The sequence below is a fragment of the Trachymyrmex cornetzi genome, unplaced genomic scaffold (assembly GCF_001594075.2).
Source record: "Trachymyrmex cornetzi isolate Tcor2-1 unplaced genomic scaffold, Tcor1.1 scaffold47, whole genome shotgun sequence".
NCBI classification, from domain to species: domain Eukaryota; kingdom Metazoa; phylum Arthropoda; class Insecta; order Hymenoptera; family Formicidae; genus Trachymyrmex; species Trachymyrmex cornetzi.
The window spans coordinates 221,749-247,559 of NW_017299509.1; the positions used below are offsets into that span (position 1 = coordinate 221,749).

A 25,811-nucleotide genomic window follows, 5' to 3' on the forward strand; every position below is an offset into this window, starting at 1 on the left:
GGAGAGAAGAGAAGAGAGAGAGAGAAGAGAGTTAAATAATTTAACCCAAGAAAATTAAATTCGACTCAAATGTATTAAGCTCGACTCATTATTAATTTATTATTTATCAAGTGAATACGTTAATATAAATGTTGTTTGCGTCGAAACTAACCAGATTGATTTACATTTTGATGTATACGACAGTTATTATAAAAATAGCAAAAGGGACTGGGTTACTATTACTCCTTTGATAATCTAACAGTGAATAGAGCGGCTGTCTTCTCATATCTCTCTCGACGCAAATCAACGAGCATCAATCGCAAACGAGGTTCGATATAAATTTGCAATTAACGATATGCCTTCAGGTCATCAAAACGAATATTCTGGCTTCGAGGGCTAAGCAGTATGAGCTAAGTTTTAAGAACAGCATGTTTACACCGAGACTATACAAACCCATCGCTATCACATGCGGTCTGATGTTCTTCCAACGATTCTCCGGCGCGAATGCGTTTAATTATTACGCGGTACTTATTTTTCGTCAGACCCTAGGTGGAATGAATCCTCACGGAGCGACCATAGCGATCGGATTTGTACAGCTATTGGCTTCTTTACTGTCAGGTACATCAAACAATTTCAAACAATATCGGTAATAACCGATAAAATTAAATTCCATAATTAATAAGATTATAATGTGAATAAAATAAATTATTCTCTTTCTTATTAGAGATATTTGCGTTAATCACACTTAACCGAATTTATATCACTCGCAGGATTTTTGATTGACATAGTCGGCAGACTACCGCTTTTGATAGCCAGCACCGTTTTCATGTCACTGGCGCTCGCCGGTTTCGGTAGCTACGCGTATTACGTGTCTCAAACGCAAAATCTTGGCTACGTGGACTCGGCGGTGGTGGGCCAGCACGACTGGATACCGCTACTCTGCGTACTCGTGTTCACGACTGCCCTCGCCCTGGGCATATCGCCAATTTCTTGGCTATTGATTGGCGAACTGTTTCCGCTGGAGTACCGCGGCCTCGGCTCCAGCATTAGCACGAGCTTTAGCTACTTTTGCGCGTTTTTCGGGATCAAGCTCTTTATGGACTTCCAGCAGGTGAGGAGGTTTTCATTTTCTTTTTAAGATATTAACAAGTTACTTAGACTGTAAAGACTAAGTTAGAAACTAAGTTCAAGATTCTTCGAGGTAAGATTTTAAACGAGAAAATTCATAAGGAGGAACATGGCGTTTTAAGTAACATTATTTTGCTGAAGTAATTTGCCCAGATATTACATTTTATTCATACAATATTATTCTCTACAATTAATCAACGACGAACTTTTGTAATCATGCAATTAATAACTGAAGTTGTGAGAACTTGTTCTCTTTTTAGAGTCTCGGTCTACATGGAGCCTTTTGGTTTTACGCCGCCGTGGCGGTCTGCGGATTGTGCTTCGTAGTCTGCTGCGTGCCTGAGACGAAGGGCAAGCAGCTGGACGAGATGAATCCGGATTATGCGCAAGCACGGTAGTATAAGGCCTCGCTGACGGGGGGTCTCTCGAACTTAGAGAAGGCGAACAAGCCTTTACCGGGTGGTGCTTATCCGAACGAGCACGATCCGCGGGATCTCTACCGCAACGATCCGTCAATAGCGACTTCCAGCATCGCGATGCCGTCTGCGCGCGTCGCTCACCGCAAATTGTCGGATTACTGCGGTATCTTCGCCGAGAAGACCAATAGAATCGGTAGAAACGTGGAGAGCTTTATGCAGTCTCGCGGTTTGCTACCGATTCGTCGCTCGGTCGACGAAACGCCGTGTCGCGACACGCTCGGGATTAACGGCGACGTGATCAGGAATAACCCTCCGTCGAGGGTTGATCGAGAAACGAGCGAGACCCGTCGTCGCCAGCACGAGAGTCTCGATTACGAGCGGCTACGGAGGAACGGCGGTCAGAAGAAACGCGTGGCGTACTCCAACAGCACTTATCCCCGGGACCCAATGCGAGCAGACGCGAGTTACGTTCGTCGTTTCAACGCGACGGAGCCCCGTCGTGCCAACAGGCGCGAGTACGCAGAAACGGATTACGACGCGGCGGACACCTGGAGACGAGACTTGGACCTCGCGAGGGGAGGTCTGTATGTCTCCAAGCCGATTCTAAGAAACGGCATCAATCATGGTGGAGACGAGAGGCCGTATTACTCGACCCTACCGCGGCGCAGCAGGACCATCAACTTTAAGGATCAAGCACGCGACTCCCCGGAGGGAGAACGACGGCGCACGTATCCGAAGAGTCTGCAGGATCTAACGGATTTGGAACTCGATGACGTCGCGTATCTCCTCCCATCCGCTCGCGGTGGGAACGATACTCGAGAGGGGAGACTCGACGACAATTATCGTCGACGTAACAGGTATCGTCGAAAGGAGGGCGAATCACCCTTCGACGACGATTATCTCAAACTCTGCAGAAGCCTGTCGAGATTAGATAAGTATCCGCGAGGCAATAGATATGGACCAGGTCAAGTACACTATGAGAGAGAATGTAGAACATTCGGCAAGGATACGGTCGCCTTTATCTACTATAAGACGTGCTACTTATGATCTAAAAAGAAAAGCGATACAAACGAGCGGTCGGGGGTTCTCTCATCGATAGACCGTCCATCGATACCCATGGCTCACGATCTCAAGCAGAAATGCGCATATGGCCGATTGGTCGTTTCGAATCTTTTGTTCCGGATGCATTTAACGAGCGGAAGTATTTTCTACTCGATAAAATGGCATAGGGTTTTGTGTTGAACTGATAATTACAAAATTTATCAGCAGTAGATCGTACTACAGAAAAAAAATCCCTTCAAATTCATATCTTCTTAATGATAACATATCTTTATCAGGATGTAAAGAGGATACTTGCGTGAGGAAAAAACAGATCTGTATAAAAAAAAAAAATAACCGAGTAACCGAATCACAAATTGCCTTCACGTCTGGCTTTAATAATTAAATCGTTTCTCGACTGATAATGAAATTATATCATCGAGCTTTAAATAGTAACTTCTTATGTATAGTAACTTCTGCTCCAAAAAAAACGTGATATCACTTTTTTTCCTTTCAGAAATCATCTTACAGAGCTAGATTAAATTTTTTTTAGTAAACGACATAAATTGTTATGCTCATTCCACACTAACTATCGTATCTCATTGAGATGTTTTTGAAGATATAAAGGATAATTGTAAAAAATGATCAAAAACCATACCAAATAATATCTAAATAAATACTAGCATCAGATTAGATCTACGTAAAATCGCACCGTGTAACTATTTTATGCTTATCGTATTATCTGCAACTTTATATTAATTTCCGGAAATACGGTTTTCCTCAAATTGAATTATATTCTTTACTAATAAGTTTTTAATATTCAAGGCTTACTCAAGTCAAGAGGCAATGCTATCATACCGTACTTTTCAAAGAAAAAAGCGCGACAATATTTTACGCGAAAAAAATGTGTATACCACAAGTAAACAATTAAAAATTAACAGAGTCCTTAGAATAGGCTCGATAGACTGCTCGTAGACTGCCAAGCTAGTCTTTCTGTAAAGTAGTATATGCAATGAGTTGCAATAATTTCTGCAGCTATATTTTCAGCCGTTAATGGTGTTCGAGCACCATTTCTTTCGAGAATATCGCGATAAGCCTCGAGAGAAAAGGTAAAAGACAATTACCAACGCTAAAAACGATGTTTTTTACAGCTAATGTGCTGCAGGGGCATTCGCGTTATGAAACAAGTTTACGACAATATATAGAGTATACTTTCGCGGACGTAAGCAAAATACCTTTTGCTAACTTCAGGATAACGAAGCCTCGCTGCATAGCACAGGCATCATTGACTTAACTATGACAATATCGATTTGTAGATATATCTACATATGTTTCATATAAGATGCGTATTGTGTACATTGGTTATTGTATATTATATACATATATATCTCTATCGTATTCGTGGAACTTACGCAATTAGTGACGATACGATGCGATATAGCCGATAAACAAATTCCCGACAATACCACAAATTACTAATTTCGCGAAGCCGGTAGAGCGAAATTCGGTACTATTAGCTTTATGAAAATATTAATGCATATGTACTACGTGTAATGTTGAAAGCAGCTATACCTAACACTAAATATCGGGATCGAGGATGAATCTCTCATCTGTATAACTAATCTTGATTATTTATCTAAGTCTTCTGCTTTCGACGATTTCCTGCATTTCTCAATAATGTAGCCATTCGAATGGCGGAGTCGCGATTAGACGAAAGTCTCCATAATGATGTACGTATTTTATATTTTTATATAGTTTGTAGAATAACGTTGAGAGAGAGAGAGAGAGAGAGAGAGAGAGAGAGAGAGAGAGAGAGAGCGATTCACATGACAAAGTATTTGTTAGAAGTTGACTACACTTTGCGGATCACAGCTTGTATATCTGTGATAATCCACGCGGGAAAAAAAAATTCCTTAAAATATCTATCGAAACTATATATATATAATATCAACGAAAAACAAAATGCCGAACGTAATATAAAGAATTTAATTTGAGAGACAAATACGATACGAGGAGGAAATTTTTCGTCGCGTGGGTCGCGCAAACAGAAACTATCACATCTGTAATTATCTATCGAACCCGTGAGTCATATCCCTGCCATATCCTATACGTAACGAAGTGTATGAAAGTCGCGGAAGCACATTAAATTCCTGTACTTAAATATTTCCGCGTGTTTCTGTAGACAGTGATCGATCGATGCGATGCGAGGGAGAGAAAAATCTGCGTTTGCGCAAAACTATATATTGATTCGTAAAAAATACATTCCATTTTTTATACATATAATAATATAAATTACGCGTATGCGGTACGCGAGGAAAATTATATTGACAACGTCGAAATCGTAAATTCAAAAAACGACATATCACGTATAAGAGAAATAATATTTCGGTATCGGCATTACTGTCTACAAGAAGCGAGTACACGCACCTTCCTATATCAACAAAAATATCTTGCTAAATATGTTACATAAAGTGTCTTGAAAAAATATATACCAGCGTATCCCAATTAATACTTTATTGTGAAAAAATTTTAGTACGATTATTTTTCATTTTTTTTATATTAAGTGTAAGCGTTGGTAATCAAATTATATTTTTGCTACAAGAAATAATCAATTATCTAAAATGTGAGACTATAATTTGTTGAATTAGTAACACATTTTTGAATGTTTAAGTTAGTGAAAGTCATTCTACAGTGGTATATATATTTTCAAAGCATTGTATATTTTATGCTCAAGGGCTTGGATGCAGTATTGGGTAATGTCTATAATTAATTTTAACGCGGTGCAATGCTCGTGAAACGAGTGTACATAAGATATACGATTAACTTCCGAATTTTACGTAAACCATAAAAAAGTTCTCGATAAGATTATCTCGTTCTTAGTATACCGCGCCGAATAAGCGAGCTTTACTATTTGCCGAGTGGCATATTATATATTCACAGCGACTACCTTGCGTCAGATCTTCCATGTAATAAGAAAAAAAAAAGAAAATCTCTCCTTTCCCTTGTAGATATGTTAAACTATATAAAACAAAAATCTGCACTGTGCACTCTCGTGAATTGAAAATTTATCGTAATATATAGCGGTAATAGTGAAATTCAGGATCAAGATTTCGCATTACTGCACGTTTAGGATCACGATAGTCCCGATAAAATGTCTGTATATCGCGTACGCGGATATGTATGTGTTCGTGTGCAAGAAAACTCGCGGATGAGTGTGCGTATAATTGCGGGTGACGATGACAGCTTTTAGACATACGCCACGCATGTAGATTTATTCCTTTATTCCCCTTTTATGCGAAACAAAAATGGCAAACATTAGAGGTTGGCGAAGACTATAACTCGAGATTGAGATATTAATCTGCATTAGCGAATTAAAGGTGCATAATTAGCGCGTGCAATCAGATTACAGCAAATAGGGATTCAATCTAGGAATTCGAATTTATATACATATGTTATTACACGCGATATATTATATTATTCGGACGTGATGAGAAAGCTTTATGGAAAGAATCACGTTATAATTCTACTTAACGACAATAAATTCACTATACAATTTATCGACAATAAATAGTTCAAATGGAAATTAGCGCTGGCCGTCGCTAAGATGATTAAATCTTATATTATATCATCACAGATATTAAAAAAAATTATGAAGACGTATTTTCAATGAAGAAAAAGAAAGAGAAAAAGAGAAAGAGAAAGAAAAAGAGGAAAGAGAACAGAATAAATAAGAAGAAATAAATATATATGCATATACACCGATCTTGTCTATAACGAGCCACGTTTAGCTTCGCTTGCTAGATTTAATATTTTTGTAATGATGCCTAGGAATACATAGCTGGTGTATTTGTACCTTCATAGAGTTAATATTTAGATTATACTCTCTATAAACGTCGCATCTTCAATGCGATGCAACAGAGAAATCAATCTCTTGTATAACGCGATGGAATATAATATTGTATAAAATATATAAGAATGATTTCTGTGCAAGAAGTGAGACAAGACTGTGCGTCGGTTTCTCGCGAATACGAACTCGAATTCTATCATCGAATATAGAAAATATCGATTCTCCTACGCTTTCTCTTCGATGTAACGAAAACACCAAGTAACGGGAATTCTTTGATTTATTTCAGAAGCCGGCCATTACGTTCGTTAATTAAAATAATATGAGGTAGCACAAACGTGATCTTGCCGACACGACGATTTATTTTAGGAGGGTAGATCCACACCCTCGGCAATATCGTGTATTTATGTTACGTATAAGTATTGTACTTAAGTGATTTTTGTTAGCGTTTGCGTTTACATCTCTCTAGAAATAATAAATAACGTATCGAATATACAATCGCTAATGACACTTCTGGCGGAACCAACACTTGCGTGTTTGTATAGAGACCTATATACAAATGTATAAACGCCAAAAGAAAAGACGAATTATGAGAAAAAAACAAGTGTTTTTATTAATTCGTTGCCTGAATCTCATAAATTCTTTAAACAATGACTTCTTGAAACAATGACTCTACAAAACCTAGAAAAGATTCAATAAATCTCTCACATTTGGAAGTGGAAAAGTTTTTCTGTGAAAATTTTAAGAGTTTTATGACATCTAAAGTGTTTTTAAAAATATCGTTAAATTGTATACAAAAATCAATATTTGCATGGCTAGAATAAATAAGAAAAAGAGAAAATTATTTAAATTGTTTTTTTTTAAATATCGTTTAATAATTTTATAATTCGAAAAGTTCATTATTATTTTTTTATCGTTTTCGAGTCTTACATATTTCTTGTTTTATTTTATGTCTTCTAAAAGTTTTCAATAATTCGAAAACTGACACAATATCGATTCTTAGAGGTATCGAATAAAATTTATGTGTTCAATTTCTCAAAGTTGGAAGCAGGATTGAAAACATCGATTTTATCTTTTTGCGAGAGCACGTACTTTTACGAAAGCAAGTTCGTTGTACGAATAACTCTGCTGTGAAAAACTTTATAAAGTCTGCTTTTTATAGCTGAACTGGTGTACACTTTCTATACTTAAAAGATTTGTTCTTTTTAGCTAAACTTTTTGCACACAGTTCACACATCTTGTCTCTTTTTCCCTCAACGCGAAAAGAAAATAAACATTCTGTTGAACGCAGATCATTCAATGTAAAGTAAACAAGCGAGTCACTGAAAATATCGCGTCTAAAACCTGCGGCATGAGATGTTTTTTCTCCTGCTGAATTTCTTGTGTTTTTTAAAGAAAATTACTGAAATTGCACCACACAAAACACAGAATTATCTCTAATATTTACTAAAACGCAAACAGGAAAATATGCATCGTATGTCGCAGGTTTAAAAAAATCGCTTGTAGAAAAGTCCATAATGGCGCGCAATACTCAAAGGGTTAACAAAAATTGCACAAATAACAATATCAAATAACAAAAGGCATCTTTAAACGGCCAAGCAACGGCCATCTGTGCCAATAGTCGCGTACTAGCTGATACAACAACCGGAGCAGGAACATGAAACCTGAACATGAAAGTTTCGAATCCGTCAAACTTGCGGATACAAAATAGCGTACAGAAAACGCACTTACCAAGCTGCGGCACCGACATGTATGTCTCGCAATCCACCAGGAACTGCCCCACCTGCACCGCGCCGAGAGCGACGATCCTCTTCGTCAGGAACTCGATGGTCTGCGGCCCGGTCCGGTTCTCGATCATCGGGTACTGTTGCAACCTGTCGACAGGATATGCAAATCATTCTTTCACTGCTATAAACTCAGACGAGTGTTGTCGATTAGCGCTTATCCCGCAGCGGCATGCGTGCGACATAACCTAACCTCGGCGCGTCTGCCGGAGAGACGCGATGAACGTATTTCTCTTTCGAGATTGATTGTACGACGAAGAATCATGTGAATGTTTAAAGACGCGAATACTACTTACACGGTGACACCCATTCTGTGAGCTGCGTCGTTATTACACAGTGAATTCCGAATAGAACAAACGTCGCAAGACAGACACTACGTCGCTACCCGGCGAACACTTGTCGCGCGTCTCGTCCAGTCCTGTCGTCTCGTTCTCGTGTTCGTGTCGGCTGCAATTCGCGCGCGATTTGAAACAATGTCACGCCGGCGCGCCATCTGATTTTTGTATCGAGAAACGTTTCACCAAGTTTCAGGGATTCGTGAGAAGAGCGTCGATATTGTATCCATTATTTTTATTTTAGGTCTAATTATTTTAAAATATAAGTATTGTTATTATTATTTATCATATTAGTATATTTTAATATTAAAAAATAAAATAAGTAAAAATTAATAAAAGATTAATTAAAAATATGGTGTTTTTTTCAAAAGACGCTCTTCGTCTTTAATTTTAGATTTTTTTGTTTCGCTAAAAACGCGTCGAATGAGAAATTGAAGATAGGGGCACGTTCTGAGAGAATATATTTAATATTTATAAAAATATATTAATATAAAAATATATTAATAAAATTTTTAATATTTTCGCTGTCTTTTTCAGGTTTAATTACTCCAATTTTTAGTTATTTATATTTATAACCCATATTCTGTAGAATATAATCTAAATCGTATAATAGAACAAAATAATTATATTTAAAAAATATTATGAAACTATAACTATTGATATGTTATCCGCCGGAAATATTCGTTACTACATAGTTCAACATGCACGTTTTAGAGGCGCCAGTAAACGAACTCCACATAAACAAACAAGCAGCAGCGCACTTAGTAGTTCCGCGATGAATTAACGAGCAATGGGAAGGAATGGCAGTTGATCTTCGTCAGTCTGTGTCTGTTAAATGTCAAACGCTAGCGAGGATCGCAGAATAGCGATTTGTTCGTGACGTTCTCGGTTGTAGAGATGGCCGCGAAGGAGCCGATCGTTGTCGAATCGATCGATAGCGGCATAGCCGAGCCCGGGATCGAGCCCGGCGCCTCTACGGAGACAATGCTCGTCACCACTGACAGCTTCGACGAGTACGAGCAGGAGATGAGCGGCAGCATCGACGAAGACAGGCAGATGAAGGACAGTATCACCAGCACCATCTCCGACATCCAGGAGGACGTTGTGCAAGACGATTCCACGACGTCCACTACCGCCGATCCGGGAGAATCCGAGAAAAACCTTTCCGTGGACGACGCAGAGATGGTTAGGCTTTTTTTGTGCGGAATCGCCTGTTTTTTCATAAATTTGGGATGCACATCAATATTGTAAATTAAACCGGATGAATTGTCACATTTTAGGATGATGTCGCACATTGTTTGGGCCAAAGTAATCTAGATGGAGACCCGTTGCGTTGCAAAGCGTGGCTGGCACAGAAAAAACATATTTTTATTTTAAGCCAAGCGGGAAAACCGATATATTCTAGATACAGTTCGGAAGACAAACTAGTCACAGTTATGGGAGTCATGCAAGCTTTAGTGTCATTTGTTCAAGCTGGGAGCGATATGATTAGATCGGTACACGCTGGTGACACAAACTTTGTTTTTGTTGTGAAGGGTCCACTGATCTTAGTAGCAGTGTCCAAAACCTTGGAAAGCGTACCTCAGCTCACTTTACAATTAACGTACATGTTACTTAAAATGATATTCTTGCTTTTTAATAAAATATCTGATACTTATACATATTTAATTCCAGATATGTATATAATCAGATAATCTCTGTGTTGACACAGTCTCAGTTAAATAGAGTATACGATCAAAGAAGAAACTTTGATCTACGAAGGTTATTAAGTGGTAGCGAAAGACTGATAGATCATTTATTGAACTTTATGGACAGAGAGCCCGCTTTCTTTTTAGGAGCCATTAAATGTTTGCCCTTACTTCCTTCTATGAGAAGTTCCATTACACAGACCATTATTCAAACTTGTGCTAAGATCAAGGTATAAAAGCATTTATGGAATATTCTAAACATTTGTGAAATTGGAATGAATTCAAATGTTGCTTTATTAAGAGAAATTTGTCTTTCAGAATTTAGTATTTGCCATACTTCTAGCTAACAATCAGTTGGTTACACTAGTTAGAATGAATAAATTTTTCCTGCATCCGATGGATCTACACATAATACAAAATCTGGTGGACAGTTCCGAGTCGCTCAAAACTGCTGAGAGTTGGACACCAATATGTCTACCGAAATTTGATTCCAACGGATACATGCACGGTCACGTATCGTATCTGGCAGAAGATTGCCAGGCATGTTTACTGCTACTCACCGTTGATAGGGATGTATTTTTCGTGCTATCGGAAGCCAAACAAGTAAGGATTATTGGAGAAAATAAAATTGATTAAATAAATTGAGAAATCTCTCTCTCATTTATATGAATGTCAATTTGATGTTAAATGTTTGATAGAAAATTGTGGAGAAATTGCGGCGAACAAATTGTCTAGAAGCAATAAATGAGTCCATGAACAAACCGACGATAACGACTGCTGATATTGGGTTACCCGAGATGCGACACGTTTTATACAAATGTAAAAGCACCGCGCAATTCTGGAGTCCTGGGGTTCAACCACCTTACACAACTGATGACGAGATAGAACGGTAAAAATTGATTTTTTTAAATAAACGGTTGAAATTAGAAAGAGCATGTAAGAGTCAAATATAAAAATTCAATATAATAATCTTAAGATATTCTAATTTTCTTACATGCTTTTTCTAATTTCGATTGTTTTTGTGTATTAAGAGTTTTTCGTCCTTGTTTAATTTAAATAAATGATGTAACATCTATGTGATAAAAATAATACATTTTTTTTAGATTATTGGGACTTTATCAGTGTTTGCATCACAGATTACATTCTCCTAGTCGACCCTTGAAACTTATATTTCAGCAGTTAGATAAGGAGACGATGTTAGCATGGGTAAGTAAAAATTTATATGATCTATTTGATCGCGAGATCAAATTTTACTTTAATTTAAAAGAAAATTATTTCTAGGTGGCTTCTGGTTTTGAATTATATGTAACATTTGAACCTCTGGTCACGAAACCAGATGCCATTGAGGCAGTGAGCAAGCTATTAAAGTGGATAAAAAAGGAAGAAGAGAGATTATTCATTCTAAACTCTCCTACGTTTTAAATTGCCAAGTATTTTGTTTTCACAAAATACATAGAGAAGATAATATGTAAAATTGATAGAAATATTTGTCGATCAAATTTCGAAAATGTGTGAGAAGCATCAAGGATTCCAAAGTAAAACATCTTCATTACATATACGTTCCAAAAAAGACAGGAATATAGTTATTATTCGTCCATTATTAATCATTGGTATATAATCGATATCGCTATTTTGTTATTTAATAAAGTAATTGTAATATAACACAAATAATGTGAAAATGTACATATATTTGAATATGTTACAACAGATACGATTCCGGGTACATGTTGTAGTTTTAATACCGAATTCTTGTCACATACTGACGCTAAAAATATACGAGCATTGGCTGTATTCAGTACAACACAACCGTTTTATGATTCTTTGCTGAGATAGGACCATTCTCCTTGATCTAAAAGCATAACTCAATCAGCGCGAAGAAAACTTCCAGCAGTTGCAAAATAAACGTTCTGCTGAACGCAGCCATTGATAAGAGCATAAGAAAAGTTAAATATTATCAATTCATTTCTCATATAAAATTTGACCAAAAGATTTTCCATATCGTCACACTTTAATCTTAATCTTAATGTCTAATTCTGTCGCGTTCTCTTCTACGATCACGGTCCCTTTCTCTTTCTCGTTCTCTCTCCCTCTCTCTATCATCTCTTCTATGACGATCTCTGTCCCTGTCCTTATCTTTGTGCGATGTTGAATGAGATTTTGGCGATTTACTGCGTTTACGCTCTCTCCTGTCTCTATCTCTGTCCCTTTCTCTGCTTCTCGATCTTTGCTTCTCCTTATCGGATTTCTTCTCTGTTCGAGAATGCCTCTTATCTCTTTCTCTGTGACGATCTCTTTCCCGTTCGTGATCATCCGGTCTCTTACGTGGTAATTCCTTAATCGGTGGAATCTCTTCTTCCTCTGATGATTCAATACCATCATCCATATCATCTTCCAATGCTGATATCTTCGCTTCTATATAAGATAAATAAATATATAATAAAAAGATGGCTAGGAATAAAAGTAACATTAATATATAGAAAATACTTAACATACCTAACTCATTATTTTCCTCTAAAACGTGCCTCTTTTGAATTCTTGGTAAAATAACGTCACAACACCTTTCATCCCTGAGAAGAATGTCAATGAATTCGTCCATGTGTACAAGCTCGAATACACCCTGTTTATTTTGAATTCTAAGTTTTCTATTGTCATTGAATAATGGTTCGAGATATTTATAACAGTCGAGGGAAGAACCAGTTAATCTCATATACAGTGCACCCAAAGCCCGAACATATTTAAACTCTTCGTTCTTTATAAATTCAACTATGATGTCCTTCTCAGGTTGTATTTGGAGCATTTTCAATATGAGGCAAAGAAAAGGAGTAGGCTTCACATTACCGCCATAAACTCCTCCTAGAAACCTAAAAGAAAAAATGTAATCAATTAGAAAAAAACACTTTTTACATGTATTAACATTTGTTTCTATAAGTTTATCTGTTAAATACATAAAAATAATAATATTATTAGCAAAAGAAATCATTGTGTAGAGGTTATATTTTGCTTTTACTAACCTCAACTCCATTGCCTTGTCGACTAACAGTTCGGCTGTTAAAGCAAAACATTCTTCTTTCCAGTATTTAGAGTCGTATATCCGAGATCTGATAATCTTCTCAATCAAGTATTGTGGATTTGTTCCGCGAATAGATTTAGCATCTTTTACCGTGCGGTTTGCCATTTTCGAATTCAACTGATTCAACTACATTCTACTAATTCAACTCTTGCTATCAATCTTCAGTTGGAAGTCACCAGAGGACGCTAAATCGCCAGAAATGTATTTTGCGCGAATAATAAAAAACTTTGCGTTGAATCATTTTTGACAATGGGTGACGCACGAATCAGGTAAAAGAGAATAAACAGTGCACAAAAATTATCTAACGCAGAAACTGAATAAAAAATATGTTTTTATTAACGTGTAATTATTTAAAATATTTCACTTGCAAATATTCGATAATTTTATGTACGAAAGTTTTGAATTAAAGAAAGATTTAATATTTTTTTTTTTTATGAAAAAATGTTGATGTTTTTCTCTCAGAACTCTGAAAAACATTTGTATTCTACTATCTATTATAATAAGTCCATTATAAATGTACAAATACATAATCAATATATGTGCATAAATAATTTTATTTATCGATATATACAATATATTGTTTATACAATTTCCAAGGAAGATATGTCAAATTATTTTCTCTTTCGTTCTGAAGACTCGTTATAAAAATCTAAAATATATTATTAATATATTTTTTATTGATTGATTAAGATAATATTAAGTATAATACATACGTACATATATTTATTTTAACTAGAGAAAATAGTTGTTCAGATTTGTAAGTCCAACGAATGAACCCGTTATGTTCAGACGGAGAAATCCGACAAAGAGCAATACACAGCGGCGTGCAACCTTTTTGGTGTCACCTTTCTCTTTACGACCGCTTGGACTGCTTGGAGTCCATGAGGGGACCCCTCACGACAGTCTCCTCTCTCCGGAGTCTCACTCCTTCTCTGTCTTTCTCTCTTTCTATTTCCCTTCCTCGCACCTTCACCTGGCAACCTGGCTCACCTGAACGGCCATCTTGAAGCGCGCCGCCGTATCGCGTTCCTCGTCTTTCCACCAAGTCGCATTTTCCACTCATCCTTGTAGCCGGCCGTCCGTGGTCCGTCGCATGTGCCGTAAGCTGCATGTGCAAAACCTCGCGACGTGCAGCAAGGCACCAGTGATCGCGCCGGTAACGTTTTGTCGCTTTATAATCGTGCCTTCCACCTGGCTCGCTTTCTTTCCCTTCGCATATTCCGATAAGGTCCTGGCATTGCTGACGTCATTAGTGTATACTTTGGAACTTATCCAAGATTCTCAAGGAAGTGCCGTCTCCGTTACGGTAAGTTGGTTTTTTCCGCCGGGCGAAAATTCACACGCGCAGTCAAACGTTCTATATTAATCATCATTAGAGAACAATAGTTGCGATTATTTATTTTTTAGGTCTAGAGATAACAGATTAGATTTTGAATACGTGTACATACGTACATATACAGGGTGTCCCATAAAAATTGTAACAACACCATTTCTAAGGTTATTTATTTTAAAATAAAAATTGTAATACTAAAATGTTGAAACTATACAGTGTAAAACGTTCAGTGTTTAAAATGTTTAAAAGATCTAAATTTTAAATATTTTAATGTTTTAAATTCGAACATAGTGTTTTGTTTATTGAAAAAGTTTAAAACTAAAACATTTTTAAGTGTTTTAAAAACGGAGACAAGAATAAAACATTTTAATATCTTAAAATTGAACACTTCTTTTATGAGTGTAATAATATTTAAATTACAAACATTTAAAGATGGCGAATAATATCACTTAAAATTTGCGCGTTCAGATATGGCCCAATACAAAATAAGAACTATAATTGTCGCCTCTTGTTAATATTAATAAAAAAAATATTTAAAATTTTATTTAAACTTATGTTAATTTATTCAAGATTGAAATGACCGGATAATATAATCATAACCAAATTAAACAATTATCTCTTAGCAAGTGTTATTTAATCCTGACTAGATTATATGAGTCTCGACTCAAAATGTGATTTATTTTCTTACTAATATTTTATTAAAAAATTTTTCTCACTGATATTTGATGACTTCGTTTGCAGTATAAGATTTTTTTCTATGAAAATTTTTTATTTTTTAGAGCTTTTTAATATTCACCCAAAAATTATGATCGTATAGTAAATTTCAGCAGAATTAAAAGACCTTATTTTGTCAACAGCTCATTCCACGTCCTTCGTTCCAAGGCACGTCACTCGAGCGAAAGAAAGGTATCTATTGATGCTGACCTAACAATTGGTGAACGTGCCTGAACGCGCGAGATCGTAAATGTCACGGACGGCGCAGCCGTTGGTTTAACGCGGATACGAGCGTGCGATCGTTTATTCTAGTGGGACCGGTGATGAAGAAACACGCTGGGAAGTGAACAGAAGATCCGTATTTATTGTGAAACAAAGAAGAAAAACAAGTTCCTACCCGATTCTGGAGAAAATCAATCTGCGGAGGGAGAACGACTTAATCGCGTAGAATCCTCGTAGTTGTGTGTTGCCAGCGAAAGTACGTGAAGTATTCTTTGTTCGTGCGATAAGTTACCTCCGAACGAACGCGCGTGTCTTGCACAAGGCGATCCCATTGTTGTCGAACAATTGGACTTCGTGGAGAACGACGTTCCAAGAACGACGACCTTCTGCCGCGGGTGTGATAACCGCGCGAGTCGGCGCGAGGAATCGCCGCGGATCTCTCGGTCTCTTCCGCGATTTAATCAACGGTTTATAATTCCACAGTCGCCTCTCCGTTCCGCGTATGGAATTCCTGGAGTCGATGTTATGGTCGAACGGTTACGCGAGGAAGAATCACTGTTAAACGACGTGCCGGTGGTTGGGACATCGAGTTTGCGTTGACGGGAAATCAACGATTGTCAAAATGGGTTCAAAGATCGAATACGTCGAGTCCTCGCACATGTATGCGACTAATTACATCCGCAATTCCAAAGCGATCGGCGTGCTGTGGGGTATCTTCACCATATGCTATGCCATTATCGGCGTCGTTGCGTTTGTCACCCCGGAATGGCTCGGCGATTTGGAGCATGAGAATCCCGGAAGATTCGGTCTGTGGACCAGGTGCAGCTATGGTGGAAATGGTACGTTTGTATACTGCGATTCTTATTTTTATTCAAGAAGGACAAGAAAGTCAAAATAATGTCAATTCAATGTCATATCGATCGAATTTATGTCATTTTTTTGTCATGATTCAGTCAATATGACATTATTTTGATTTTTTTGTCTCTAAATTATTTGGAATGGAATCCACTGTAAAGAGTAAAAACTGTGCCAGTCTTGGAAAGGAGTGGCTCAATTTTCAATCTTTAAGAGTGAGATTTCACTTTTTAGAGTGAAATTCACTGTAAAAGTTTTAGAGAGCAAGAAGAAAATTTGTTTGGCTGCCTGCAAATCGCTTATTTGTTACAACTTAAAAATTTATTTTTATTGCCATACCAAAAATAATAAAAACATTATTTTGAAATTATTTCGCTCATTTGTTACAACAGGCACATAATTCAGGAAACAAAGTTTTCTAAAAAATTGCCATTTTTTAGTTACTTATAAAAAAGCAAAAATAGAAAAATAAAAAAAGGACATACAATTTTATTCCTTTAATTAGTTATTATACCAAAATTATATTTTAAAGTTAATATTATCAAATCTTATAACGATTTAAAATATTTAGACTTATTTTTGTGGAACTCTCTCTCTTTGTTTCTTTGAGTTGTATCGTTGTTGTAGCAAATAATTTAATTTATCTTTGGTATAACAAATAAAAATAGTTCCAGTTTATAATTTAACGTAAAAATACATTTTACATACATTTTACATATAATTACTAATCTTGGTATTTCCTTATAATGACTACAAGTCCACATTCCAAGACTGAGGAATAATTATTTAAGCTACATTATTAATTCAAACGGTTTCATAATTACGTAGGTGAGTTAGGCGAGGAATGTATCGGCCGGCTGGACGACCTGTCGACTATCGCCAACGTTCCTTTCCGAGTCAGCACGATTCTAGTCGGCATCGCGGTGATAATCGCGCTACTGGCGATCTGCGCAATGCTCATGTTCTTCTTTTGTCAAAGCACTACCGTGTTCTACATGTGCGCTTGGATGCAAGTGGTGTCAGGTAATTATCCAGTCCCGCCTCACGGAAAGCATCTCTAAATCCGGCATTTACAGTCCGTTTTTAAGACCGTCTTAAGTAAGACTATCTTAAGATGCTAATATAGCTCCCTAATTGGCTCCAGACAACTTAATACTATTTTAAATGTAAAAATCGATTATGAATATCTGCCTAAGTGCCAAATGATAAGTGCACGCGAGACACTTTCCACAACTGACGCGTCTGCTTTAGAAAGCGCAACATTAGCCAAGCTGATCCTCGCAGCCCGTTACTCGCAATCTCAATCGTAATTCCTTATCAGCGAGATGCAATTGCAAATTACGCTAATGCGCTGAGCCGGATCCCATTCGCGCGGGGCCGGGAAGTGAAGTAATCACCCTGTTTAACGCGCTTTATTGTGGTGAACTCTTTATCGATCAGTTTCATCTCTGACTGCGGAGATAACGATTTTAAAACGACGTCGGTCGCTGTCGGAAATTGCTCTCATGTCATGGTCCCGCGCTTGCGAGAAAACTTTCGCAAAAATTTCGTAGGAGAGATCTCGTTAAACTTGTTAAATATGTGTGCCAAAATAATTAAAAGTTATTCGCAATTTCTCGTTACTCGAATATTTGTGAATACCGCATCGATCTTTTTATTCGGTTAGAAAGCGCACAGTAATCGCAGAGGATTGTCCAACGTTGCTTGCGTAACGGCTGAAATAATAATAATGGTATTGCAAGAATAACTGCTTCATTGATGAATGACGTGTCATCGGAGACGTCCACGTTGGCTGAATTGTTAGGAGAGTTACTAGGCAGTTTTATGCATATTATTTCCTTTTCAATGCACGTATTATTTCCTCTTTAATACATACTTAAATTATAAAAAGGGCACTCTGAAATATTTCTTCTCAGAATAATAAAAAATAAAGAACGTTACTATACAATAAATCTATTCCTCTTAACTGAACTTCTTGCGCAATATAATAGATCTATTCTATTTTAGTTGGACTTTTTGCACAGTTCACCTTTCTCTCTTTTGTCTCTAAATTGAAGAAAGAAGAGAAAAGATGAACCGTGACACACAAGAACTTTAGCTAAAAAAAAGCAGGCCTGATACTTTGCTTCCAGATTTACAATCAGACTTCCTTTAAATGCAGTTGTTGTGTTCTGCTTAATATAATTAGAAACGAATAAAACACATTCACGCTAAACACACTGATACTTTCTCCAGATAGCTTTTGCATTATCCGGATGCATGTATAACATTTAGCATTTCCGGGTCGTGATTTCTAAAGCACATTGTCGAGAATGACTTCATTTGTCACTGGAACACGCGATGTGTTTTCCTGCTTCACGGTGTATCTCGAAATGCACGCGCTGTGTATTTCACAGCATCTAGGCATTCGAAGGTTCTTTTACAATTGTTATCGTGGCTGATCGTCGCCCGTGGGTCCCTGACGAGTCGTGTGGCGGCTCAGCGAAATGTGGAATAGACCGTTATAACGTGCCTAAGCCAGTCTGCATATACCGTTCGTCAACGCCTCTATGATTAACGTAAACCAACTGCAACCGTCGGTCGAATCGATATATCGACTCGCCGAATATTGATCTACCGAGAATTTCTCTGCACAAGATTGCATTCTAATTCCGATCGCTAATTTGTATCGAAATTAATTAGTTTTGCAACTAGGTGGTCTACTTATTTAACGAAAACGTAATAAGATATATATTCATGATTCATAAGTATGTATCTCTAAAATATGCGCTTAATTTGCATGTTTAGTCGGTTAAAGTTGTCGAACCGCGTTTTACTGATTACAAATGAAGTAAATTCTTCATTCACTTTTTACACGAATAAATTCTCGGTAACGCGTAATAACGCGGTTATTCACGAAAATTGTACGGTATGCGCTGGATGTTGACTAACAAGTTGACGAGTGTACAATTTTCATTTAACGAACGTCTGGCGAACGAACGTAACTTACACAAGCCTGGTAGCAAAGTTTCGGCAGTGTCAGCGATTCGTTGCAAGTAAGCACCGTCGAGTCACGACAGTGAAAGTTATACGCCAAGTTGCGCTCATTACATAGCGTGAAACATGAAGAGGCAAATGTATCACCATGAGAAACTATATAAATGACATTTCACAAGTACATGGATTATAGAAATTATCTGTATACATAGAATGTAGTAACGTTTATCGTCAACTTGAAGCAGACTCTAAAGCTGGAGTATACAGGAAGATTGCGATATGCATTACAAAATCGTTAGAAAGTGTAAAGAGCAAGTAACACGCACAGGATATTGTATAACAGGCTAAAAAGCTAAACAGAATTAGCAAGAATAAATAGATTCAAATTATCAAATGAAAGACTACCAAAAGAAGAAGTTTATAAAATGCGGATAATGAAAGGTAAAAGTGAAAATTAATGGTTTTCATTCATTATCGAGATAGATAATAAATGGAAAGTACAGAAATACGGAGTGCAATGAAATCGAAGAAAATTATTGAAACCGAGCTCTGTGAAGACAATCATAGCGCGCGTCTACTGTGCATGATTCGCGCATTAAAATCGCTCGTTCGCCGGGAAACAATATCGTCTCGGCTCGCTGGTAAACGTAGCGAGTCCCAGAAAAGTTACGGTTGTTCACAAGTCCCTTTCACTACCGGCCTCCGCATAGCCACCTGCACAATTACGTCCGTGTAAATGCGAGAGCACGCCTCTACTGCATGTAACTGCGATAATAGAACCATAAAGATGAAAATAATTGAACCATAAGTGAGTCTCTATTATTAAAGCGTATTAGATTTTGCCGCCGTAATAAGTCCTAACATTGATTTCTTAACATATAGCCTTTATCGTAGAACTTTTTTCACGCTTTTGCGCCGTATAATTATCTCGAGAAAGTGAAAAAGTTAATACACAAGTTGCAACGCGAGTAACATTAATAATCTATCTAGCGGCTTTCAGTACGGTGTCTTTGGATATGTAAATGGATCGTGTTATGTAACTATAATTATATTTCGGGTGTCTTTTTCCAGCAATCTGCATGGCGATCGGAGTGTGCATCTATCCTCTTGGCTGGGACTCGCCGGTGATTCGCGCCGTATGCGGCGCAGCTGCTTCCAGGTGTGTATTTGTACAAAGGGCATATGTATACGGAAAAGATATGAAAACACAACACACAACACACACACAACAATACACACAACACAACACACAAGAAACTAAATGAAAAATGTTTTTGAATGACTTCACTTATACATTTGCGATTTTGGCTTCTTAAGAAAGGATAGAATCAACCACAGATCTTATATATTATGAATTGGCAATATAAATAAGATTACGTTTACACTTCTCTCTCCAGGAATATGTTTCGTACATGTTTGACGTATATTATATATTGAATATGTTTCATTAGGGTTTCTACAATTTCATGTAAATAATATAGTATTTTTAACTTTGATGTATAACGTTAACACGCTATATGTTTAACTGACATGCGCAATGTATATTTGCGGACTTTGAAAAAGAGAAGTACCTAAATGTTTCTCTCTCCACTGAACACTGTTTCTTATGCAGAAATTGTAACAATTGCCAATCCATATCTATATAAGGTCTATGCAATTAATAAAGAACACAGTCAATGTGATGCTGCAAATGTTTTAAATCATTCTTTGATTGGTCAATTAGTAAAATTCTTTTTTCTGATTAGTTATTCAAACGCTTTAAAACATTTGTAGTGAGACTTCGACCGTATCCAAATAAGTAGAATTTTGTTACTATCTTATGTAGAGTTACATTTGCGAATTCACGAAAAACCTTTTTGTGCTTTTTTGTTAATTTATGATTAAAAAAAGAAGCTTTCTTTAAAAAAAGTCTATTCTACTTAAAAAGTTAGTGAAGAAATGTCCATCTTATTAGAAGCTTTACAATCTAATACTAATTATCTCAATTAGACGCGCCTTTCGCACGCAAATTATTGCGAAGCGATGAATAATAGGAGCATTGCCTTAAAAGTTGGAAACGTAATCACAATAACAATGAACGTGAGAAAAATATCATTCAGGAAGTTATTCTTTTGACAGATACAATCCTGGTGCCTGTGCTGTGAGATGGGCAATACCACTCGCTGCAATTGCGGCTCTGGATGCAGCTACTTTGTCTGCTCTTGCCTTCATTTTAGCCTCCAGACATGTGAGGCTACAACCAGAACCTTTCAATAATGGATCCTTGTACAAAGGTGATTAATAGTAATTTTTAAAAAATGCTTATTTCTCAAACATTTCAATTTTTATTAAAATCTTTGCGATTTGTGAATACGTGTTCGTTTTATATCTTCAATGTGAAATAGTGTATGTCAATTTTCATTTTTAGGTGAAGTAAATCCGGGCTATGTGAACGAAGCTCAAAGCGTAGCTGGCTCTCGCAAATCCCTGTCTTTGAGACCTGTTCTCCTAGTTGCCCCACCTGAACAGGACCGTTATAGCGAGCTCTCTAGAGCAAAATCTCATTCGCATCACAGTCTCTACACACCAGCGCCGTCACATCCAGCGCACACCATGTCTACAAATACTCTCAATCATTCGCAGCACAACTTTCAGCTCTAAAACGACTGATCGCTGCGAATACAAAGAATTAAATAGATCTGTATATAGCTGACGAAATTGAAGGAAAAGCTATATTGTACATAAGATGAAACGGAGCATGAAACTTTGATGGAATGTGCGCGATTTGGACGCAATTGCTTAGGCCATTGCTTTCGCGATATTAAGTTTCGAAGAATAGAATTTCTGTTCATAACGATAAAGCTATATGTATAAAACAGATACGACTGACAGCTTCATTTAATGACTGAATATTATTATTTGTTGTGCCGTGAACATTTCCACATCCATGTGATGTATAGTCTATCTTATCAATATGTACCGCAAAGAGCTGTCTTCCTTAGAATATTGATCTTTTACAAATATACAATTAGTACGAGTACTACAAAGGTAATAAAGATTACAAAAAAATCTATTAAACGTAAAATTAAATATTATTTAATTAATTTGTGAAATAATTCCTTTTATTAAGATAAATGGAATATTTTTCCGTTAAATATTCTCTTAATTCTATCTTAAGAATCTCATACTTGTATTTATATATTAACATATGTAATTAAAAAAATTATAATCAAGCAATGTTATTTTAATACTATATATTAAGTTCTCTAAACATCATGTTGCGTAATGTACGTTAAATGATAATTCAAAAGAAAACTATCAAATTTTATAGATGTTATAATCCATGCCGTATTATCGGAGGAATTTATATATTCATATTATGTAATTATTTAAGTCTCTAAGTACCCATGATGTGCCTTTACGATGTAGTATTAATAATAATTATGAATTAAATTGTTTATCACTAAGTTATTATTCTGTGAAATGTTTACTATTTTAGTTAAATGGAACATTAATGGAACATTAAATGCAACTCCGCAATTTATAACTTTCGATTGAATGATGTATAAAAAAGCATAATTCGTATGTAAATAGATTCTATTCTGTGGTGTGCAATATCATAATATCAAAAAAATTTAATAATTATTCATAAACTGTCAGACATAAAAGTTGTCGAAGATGACTGCATCGACTAAGATGCGTATTTTGGTACGCGACTATTCTTGTATCGCTGTAATTTTTTTGTAATCGTTTTGGTATATGCATGAAACATGGCATAAAAACGTACAAGATAAACATGGTATATATCATTTTGACTAGTGTATTTAATGATATCATACAGAATAAGTTTATATTACGAGTATTATTTAATTGATAACTTGCATAATTTTACGCAACGGTCTCCGTAGGTCAGCGACGAAAAAACTTGGAGCTATAATGAATCCATAATTTTTTCAACATTTTTTATTTTAACGTCGTTAATTAAATCACGATTTAAATTAAATATCGTTTTCGCCATTTGATTTAAATCGTGATTTAATTTCTTAATTTTTTTCTTTCCTAATTCTAAAGAGATCATTTTCTGAAGTTTACAGACCAACGAGACTGTTCGGGCGCAATTATTATTGTACAGAACTATTATTCTAATTATCAGATTTCTGTATGAGCATTCTGTGCAGCGAAATCGAAATCTCGCGGCAAATAGATATCTAAAAATCATCTTTGACATTCCATAAGAGATACACAAATTTTAATTTTCTCTTTTTCTAGATTACGAATAGTTTGACGCACGGAATGCTCATAAAATTTTACAACGTCTAAATCTAAAATAAATATTTCAGGCAAATGCCTACACGAGTAACGGGCCTTTTCCTTTCAGAACGTGTTCCACACTCATCTTAAGATCTAGTAATCTCCGTGTATGGCAAATAAAAGGGAAGTTCAAGCGTTAGCGTATTAGCTTCCGCTTATAAGACAGCCAGTGTAAGTACAGGGGTGTGTCCCCTGCGTTTCCCTTCATGTACGGTTTTTCGGGATGATTTGCGGCGGAATCTTTTCAAAGAAAGAACCATAAATAAAAGGAAGCGCGAGAATCGAGATTCCTTCCACGCTTCTTGTAAGATCGAGATGTCATCCCGAAATAGCCTGCGAGCATGCAATCGGCAGGCGTGAGGGAACAAAACGAGCAAATCGTTCGGCAATAAAGTACTAGAGTTTTATAGTGCATTAATTAGTCCGCGATGAGGAACGAGATACAAAGGTTTACAACGTTGTAAATGCAAAGGAGTAGAGAAGAGGGAGAAGGAGTTGGGGGAGGCCCTACCGGCCGCTCGGTAACACCGTTATTTAATTCCTTTTTTTTTACGCGAGCAACGTATCGTCGTATTTTACAAGGTATACACACGGCGTGTCCACGTATGACACCCTCGACCGAATCGTTTATGACTTTACTGCGCCGCCACCGCGGCTTCTTACGTGTATGTCTCCATCCGCGTGCTTTACAGCCGTTCGTTTATTAGGCTTTCATTTAATTGCCCGATCTCCGCGCCATGTATAACGGCATCGCGCGGTTATTTTGCGCCGGGCTCTAAAGTGCGAACTACAATGGAGACACGGACGCATAATTGCCTGCTCGACGTTCTTTTCCGAGCGATACCGTCGAGCGGGCTGCCAAAGACGCGTTTCAAGATTCAGCTCGAGCTAAGCTAGATTAAAAAAAAAACATTTCCGCTGTTTGAAACTTTTATATCGCGCGTTTTCCTTTGTCTCGACAGTTATGTCGACGAATTATGTCTTGACTCTCAAAGGTGGAATGTACGAATTTTATTGCGTGACGTGATGGCTTGGAAGTGCTGAATTTTTTGCATCAGCATTGGCAAGAGTAATTACCGTCCGGAAATACTGGCAACGTTAATTAATATTTCACCGCCAGTGATTCGCGATCGACTATTCAAGATAAATCAGTGAAAGTATTGGAAACTTCTCCCGGATTTCCAAACACTTTTCTTTTTTTTTTTTTCGCCGATCTTAACTAGCCGCACGCAATTACAGAGTTAAGCGAAATCTTAGATTCTCGAAGCAGTTAACAGCCGTGTGTCGATCGCCAGCAAGAAACGGCGATCAAGATTAGCGACGCGGAACAGGAGGAATGAAAATAATTTAATTATAAGTTAACTTACACAAGGATTACATATAATTCACTAAGTTATGATCGACGCTACAGTTTTTCGATTCTAATATTACATATGGCGTTATCTTTTCATTTTACTTCACTGAACAACCATGTTTTTTGTCTCTCTATCTCTCTCAAAGGAGGAATAAGAAGCTTCAAAAACCGTTTGCTTCTAAAACCATTTTCTATCAAACTCCTTAGTCGGTACTCTTCTATCAAACTCCTTAGTCGATACTCTAAGTTAGACGTTAGACATCTAAGACATTCGCTACTTCTCACTGTATCCGCAAGGGCAATTCATCAGGTGCAAAGAAATTACTTTCAAGTACACGTGTCGCAATAGTGATACCAATCTTCTGTTACTTCGACCCCCATGTTCAATTTTCATCGAATTTTATATCGTACGATTTTTCTTTACACCTGTTAATAATGTTATAATACTACACACGTACCTATGGCCAATGATGTACGTTCACACTGTATAATGTCCGTCCGAGCAAGAATTCACGGCTGGTGAATCTAGATATAGTCCATACTTCACATAACGCAAAGCGATATGTATTTGCTCCGACAACAGCGTTCCATCTCTTCGGATAAGATTGATTTATCGAAGATTTTTTAAATTTCCTTGCTTACGATGATGCCGCACGGTTGGACCACGCCGATGTTGGGTAATCTCGGCCTTCTGGACGCAGATTTGCTCTCATCCTTCTTGAGCAACTCCTCTATCGAGTAGGGATTCTTCTTCTTTTGCGGCTGGGGGGGGGGGGGTTTTT

General features: G+C 36.9%; 6 protein-coding genes across 8 annotated transcripts in view; 3 read left to right on the top strand and 3 right to left on the bottom strand.

Moving 5' to 3' along the window:
* LOC108765053 (facilitated trehalose transporter Tret1-2 homolog) overlaps positions 1-3,066 on the top strand; it is a 74,180-nt gene extending 71,114 nt beyond the window's left edge. The window contains exons 7-9 of the mRNA XM_018513549.1: positions 345-597; positions 750-1,090; positions 1,368-3,066. Coding sequence (XP_018369051.1) covers positions 345-597; positions 750-1,090; positions 1,368-1,505 — 732 coding nt within the window. The 3' untranslated portion in view covers positions 1,506-3,066. The remainder of the gene's footprint in view (positions 1-344; positions 598-749; positions 1,091-1,367) is intronic.
* The window catches only part of LOC108765056 (very-long-chain enoyl-CoA reductase), a 97,923-nt gene extending 89,313 nt beyond the window's left edge, over positions 1-8,610 (bottom strand). Inside the window, exons 1-2 of the mRNA XM_018513554.1 lie at positions 8,489-8,610; positions 8,140-8,282 (exon numbers count right to left, since the gene is read on the bottom strand). Coding sequence (XP_018369056.1) covers positions 8,140-8,282; positions 8,489-8,502 — 157 coding nt within the window. The 5' untranslated portion in view covers positions 8,503-8,610. The remainder of the gene's footprint in view (positions 1-8,139; positions 8,283-8,488) is intronic.
* A 683-nt stretch (positions 8,611-9,293) lies between these two features.
* On the top strand, positions 9,294-11,655 carry Mon1 (vacuolar fusion protein MON1 homolog). Its single transcript, XM_018513669.1, has 7 exons — positions 9,294-9,712; positions 9,808-10,130; positions 10,202-10,445; positions 10,534-10,818; positions 10,914-11,104; positions 11,319-11,421; positions 11,497-11,655. The coding sequence occupies exons 1-7, from the start codon at positions 9,425-9,427 to the stop codon at positions 11,635-11,637; spliced, it is 1,575 nt and encodes a 524-aa protein (XP_018369171.1). The 5' UTR covers positions 9,294-9,424; the 3' UTR covers positions 11,638-11,655.
* A 50-nt stretch (positions 11,656-11,705) lies between these two features.
* Positions 11,706-14,353, bottom strand: Prp38 (pre-mRNA processing factor 38). Of its 2 annotated transcripts, none has more exons than XM_018513671.1 (4): positions 14,276-14,353; positions 13,227-13,598; positions 12,709-13,076; positions 11,706-12,627 (listed from the first exon to the last, which is right to left on the bottom strand). In XM_018513671.1, exons 2-4 carry the CDS (start codon positions 13,388-13,390, stop codon positions 12,236-12,238), a joined length of 924 nt encoding a protein of 307 aa, XP_018369173.1. In that variant the 5' UTR covers positions 13,391-13,598; positions 14,276-14,353; the 3' UTR covers positions 11,706-12,235. The 2 variants fall into 2 exon arrangements, with proteins under 2 accessions (XP_018369173.1, XP_018369172.1); XM_018513670.1 differs by lacking the exon at positions 14,276-14,353 and adding an exon at positions 14,003-14,105.
* Positions 14,354-14,529: 176 nt separating this feature from the next.
* Positions 14,530-22,421, top strand: Lhfpl (LHFPL tetraspan subfamily member 5 protein). 2 transcript variants are annotated; one of them, XM_018513674.1, is made up of 7 exons: positions 14,530-14,591; positions 15,476-15,810; positions 16,038-16,393; positions 17,238-17,432; positions 20,457-20,544; positions 21,504-21,658; positions 21,793-22,025. In XM_018513674.1, the coding sequence occupies exons 3-7, from the start codon at positions 16,177-16,179 to the stop codon at positions 22,023-22,025; spliced, it is 888 nt and encodes a 295-aa protein (XP_018369176.1). In that variant the 5' UTR covers positions 14,530-14,591; positions 15,476-15,810; positions 16,038-16,176. The 2 variants fall into 2 exon arrangements, with proteins under 2 accessions (XP_018369176.1, XP_018369175.1); XM_018513673.1 differs by having other exon boundaries at positions 15,476-16,393; positions 21,793-22,421.
* Positions 22,422-22,814: 393 nt separating this feature from the next.
* Positions 22,815-25,811, bottom strand: part of Poxn (paired box pox-neuro) — a 19,893-nt gene continuing 16,896 nt past the window's right edge. The window contains exon 6 of the mRNA XM_018513448.1: positions 22,815-25,808. Coding sequence (XP_018368950.1) covers positions 25,654-25,808 — 155 coding nt within the window. The 3' untranslated portion in view covers positions 22,815-25,653. The remainder of the gene's footprint in view (positions 25,809-25,811) is intronic.

Coding starts and splice junctions, on each gene's coding strand:
- Mon1 (XM_018513669.1), top strand. CDS start 9,425: ATGGCCGCGAAGGAGCCGATCGTTGTCGAATCGATCGATAGCGGCATA. Junction 11,105..11,318: donor ACTGATGACGAGATAGAACG/GTAAAAATTGAT, acceptor CATTTTTTTTAG/ATTATTGGGACTTTATCAGT. Junction 11,422..11,496: donor AGGAGACGATGTTAGCATGG/GTAAGTAAAAAT, acceptor AATTATTTCTAG/GTGGCTTCTGGTTTTGAATT.
- Prp38 (XM_018513671.1), bottom strand. CDS start 13,390: ATGGCAAACCGCACGGTAAAAGATGCTAAATCTATTCGCGGAACAAAT. Junction 13,077..13,226: donor GACAAGGCAATGGAGTTGAG/GTTAGTAAAAGC, acceptor TTTTTCTTTTAG/GTTTCTAGGAGGAGTTTATG. Junction 12,628..12,708: donor AGAGGAAAATAATGAGTTAG/GTATGTTAAGTA, acceptor TATCTTATATAG/AAGCGAAGATATCAGCATTG.
- Lhfpl (XM_018513673.1), top strand. CDS start 16,177: ATGGGTTCAAAGATCGAATACGTCGAGTCCTCGCACATGTATGCGACT. Junction 17,433..20,456: donor TTGGATGCAAGTGGTGTCAG/GTAATTATCCAG, acceptor GTCTTTTTCCAG/CAATCTGCATGGCGATCGGA. Junction 21,659..21,792: donor TAATGGATCCTTGTACAAAG/GTGATTAATAGT, acceptor TTTCATTTTTAG/GTGAAGTAAATCCGGGCTAT.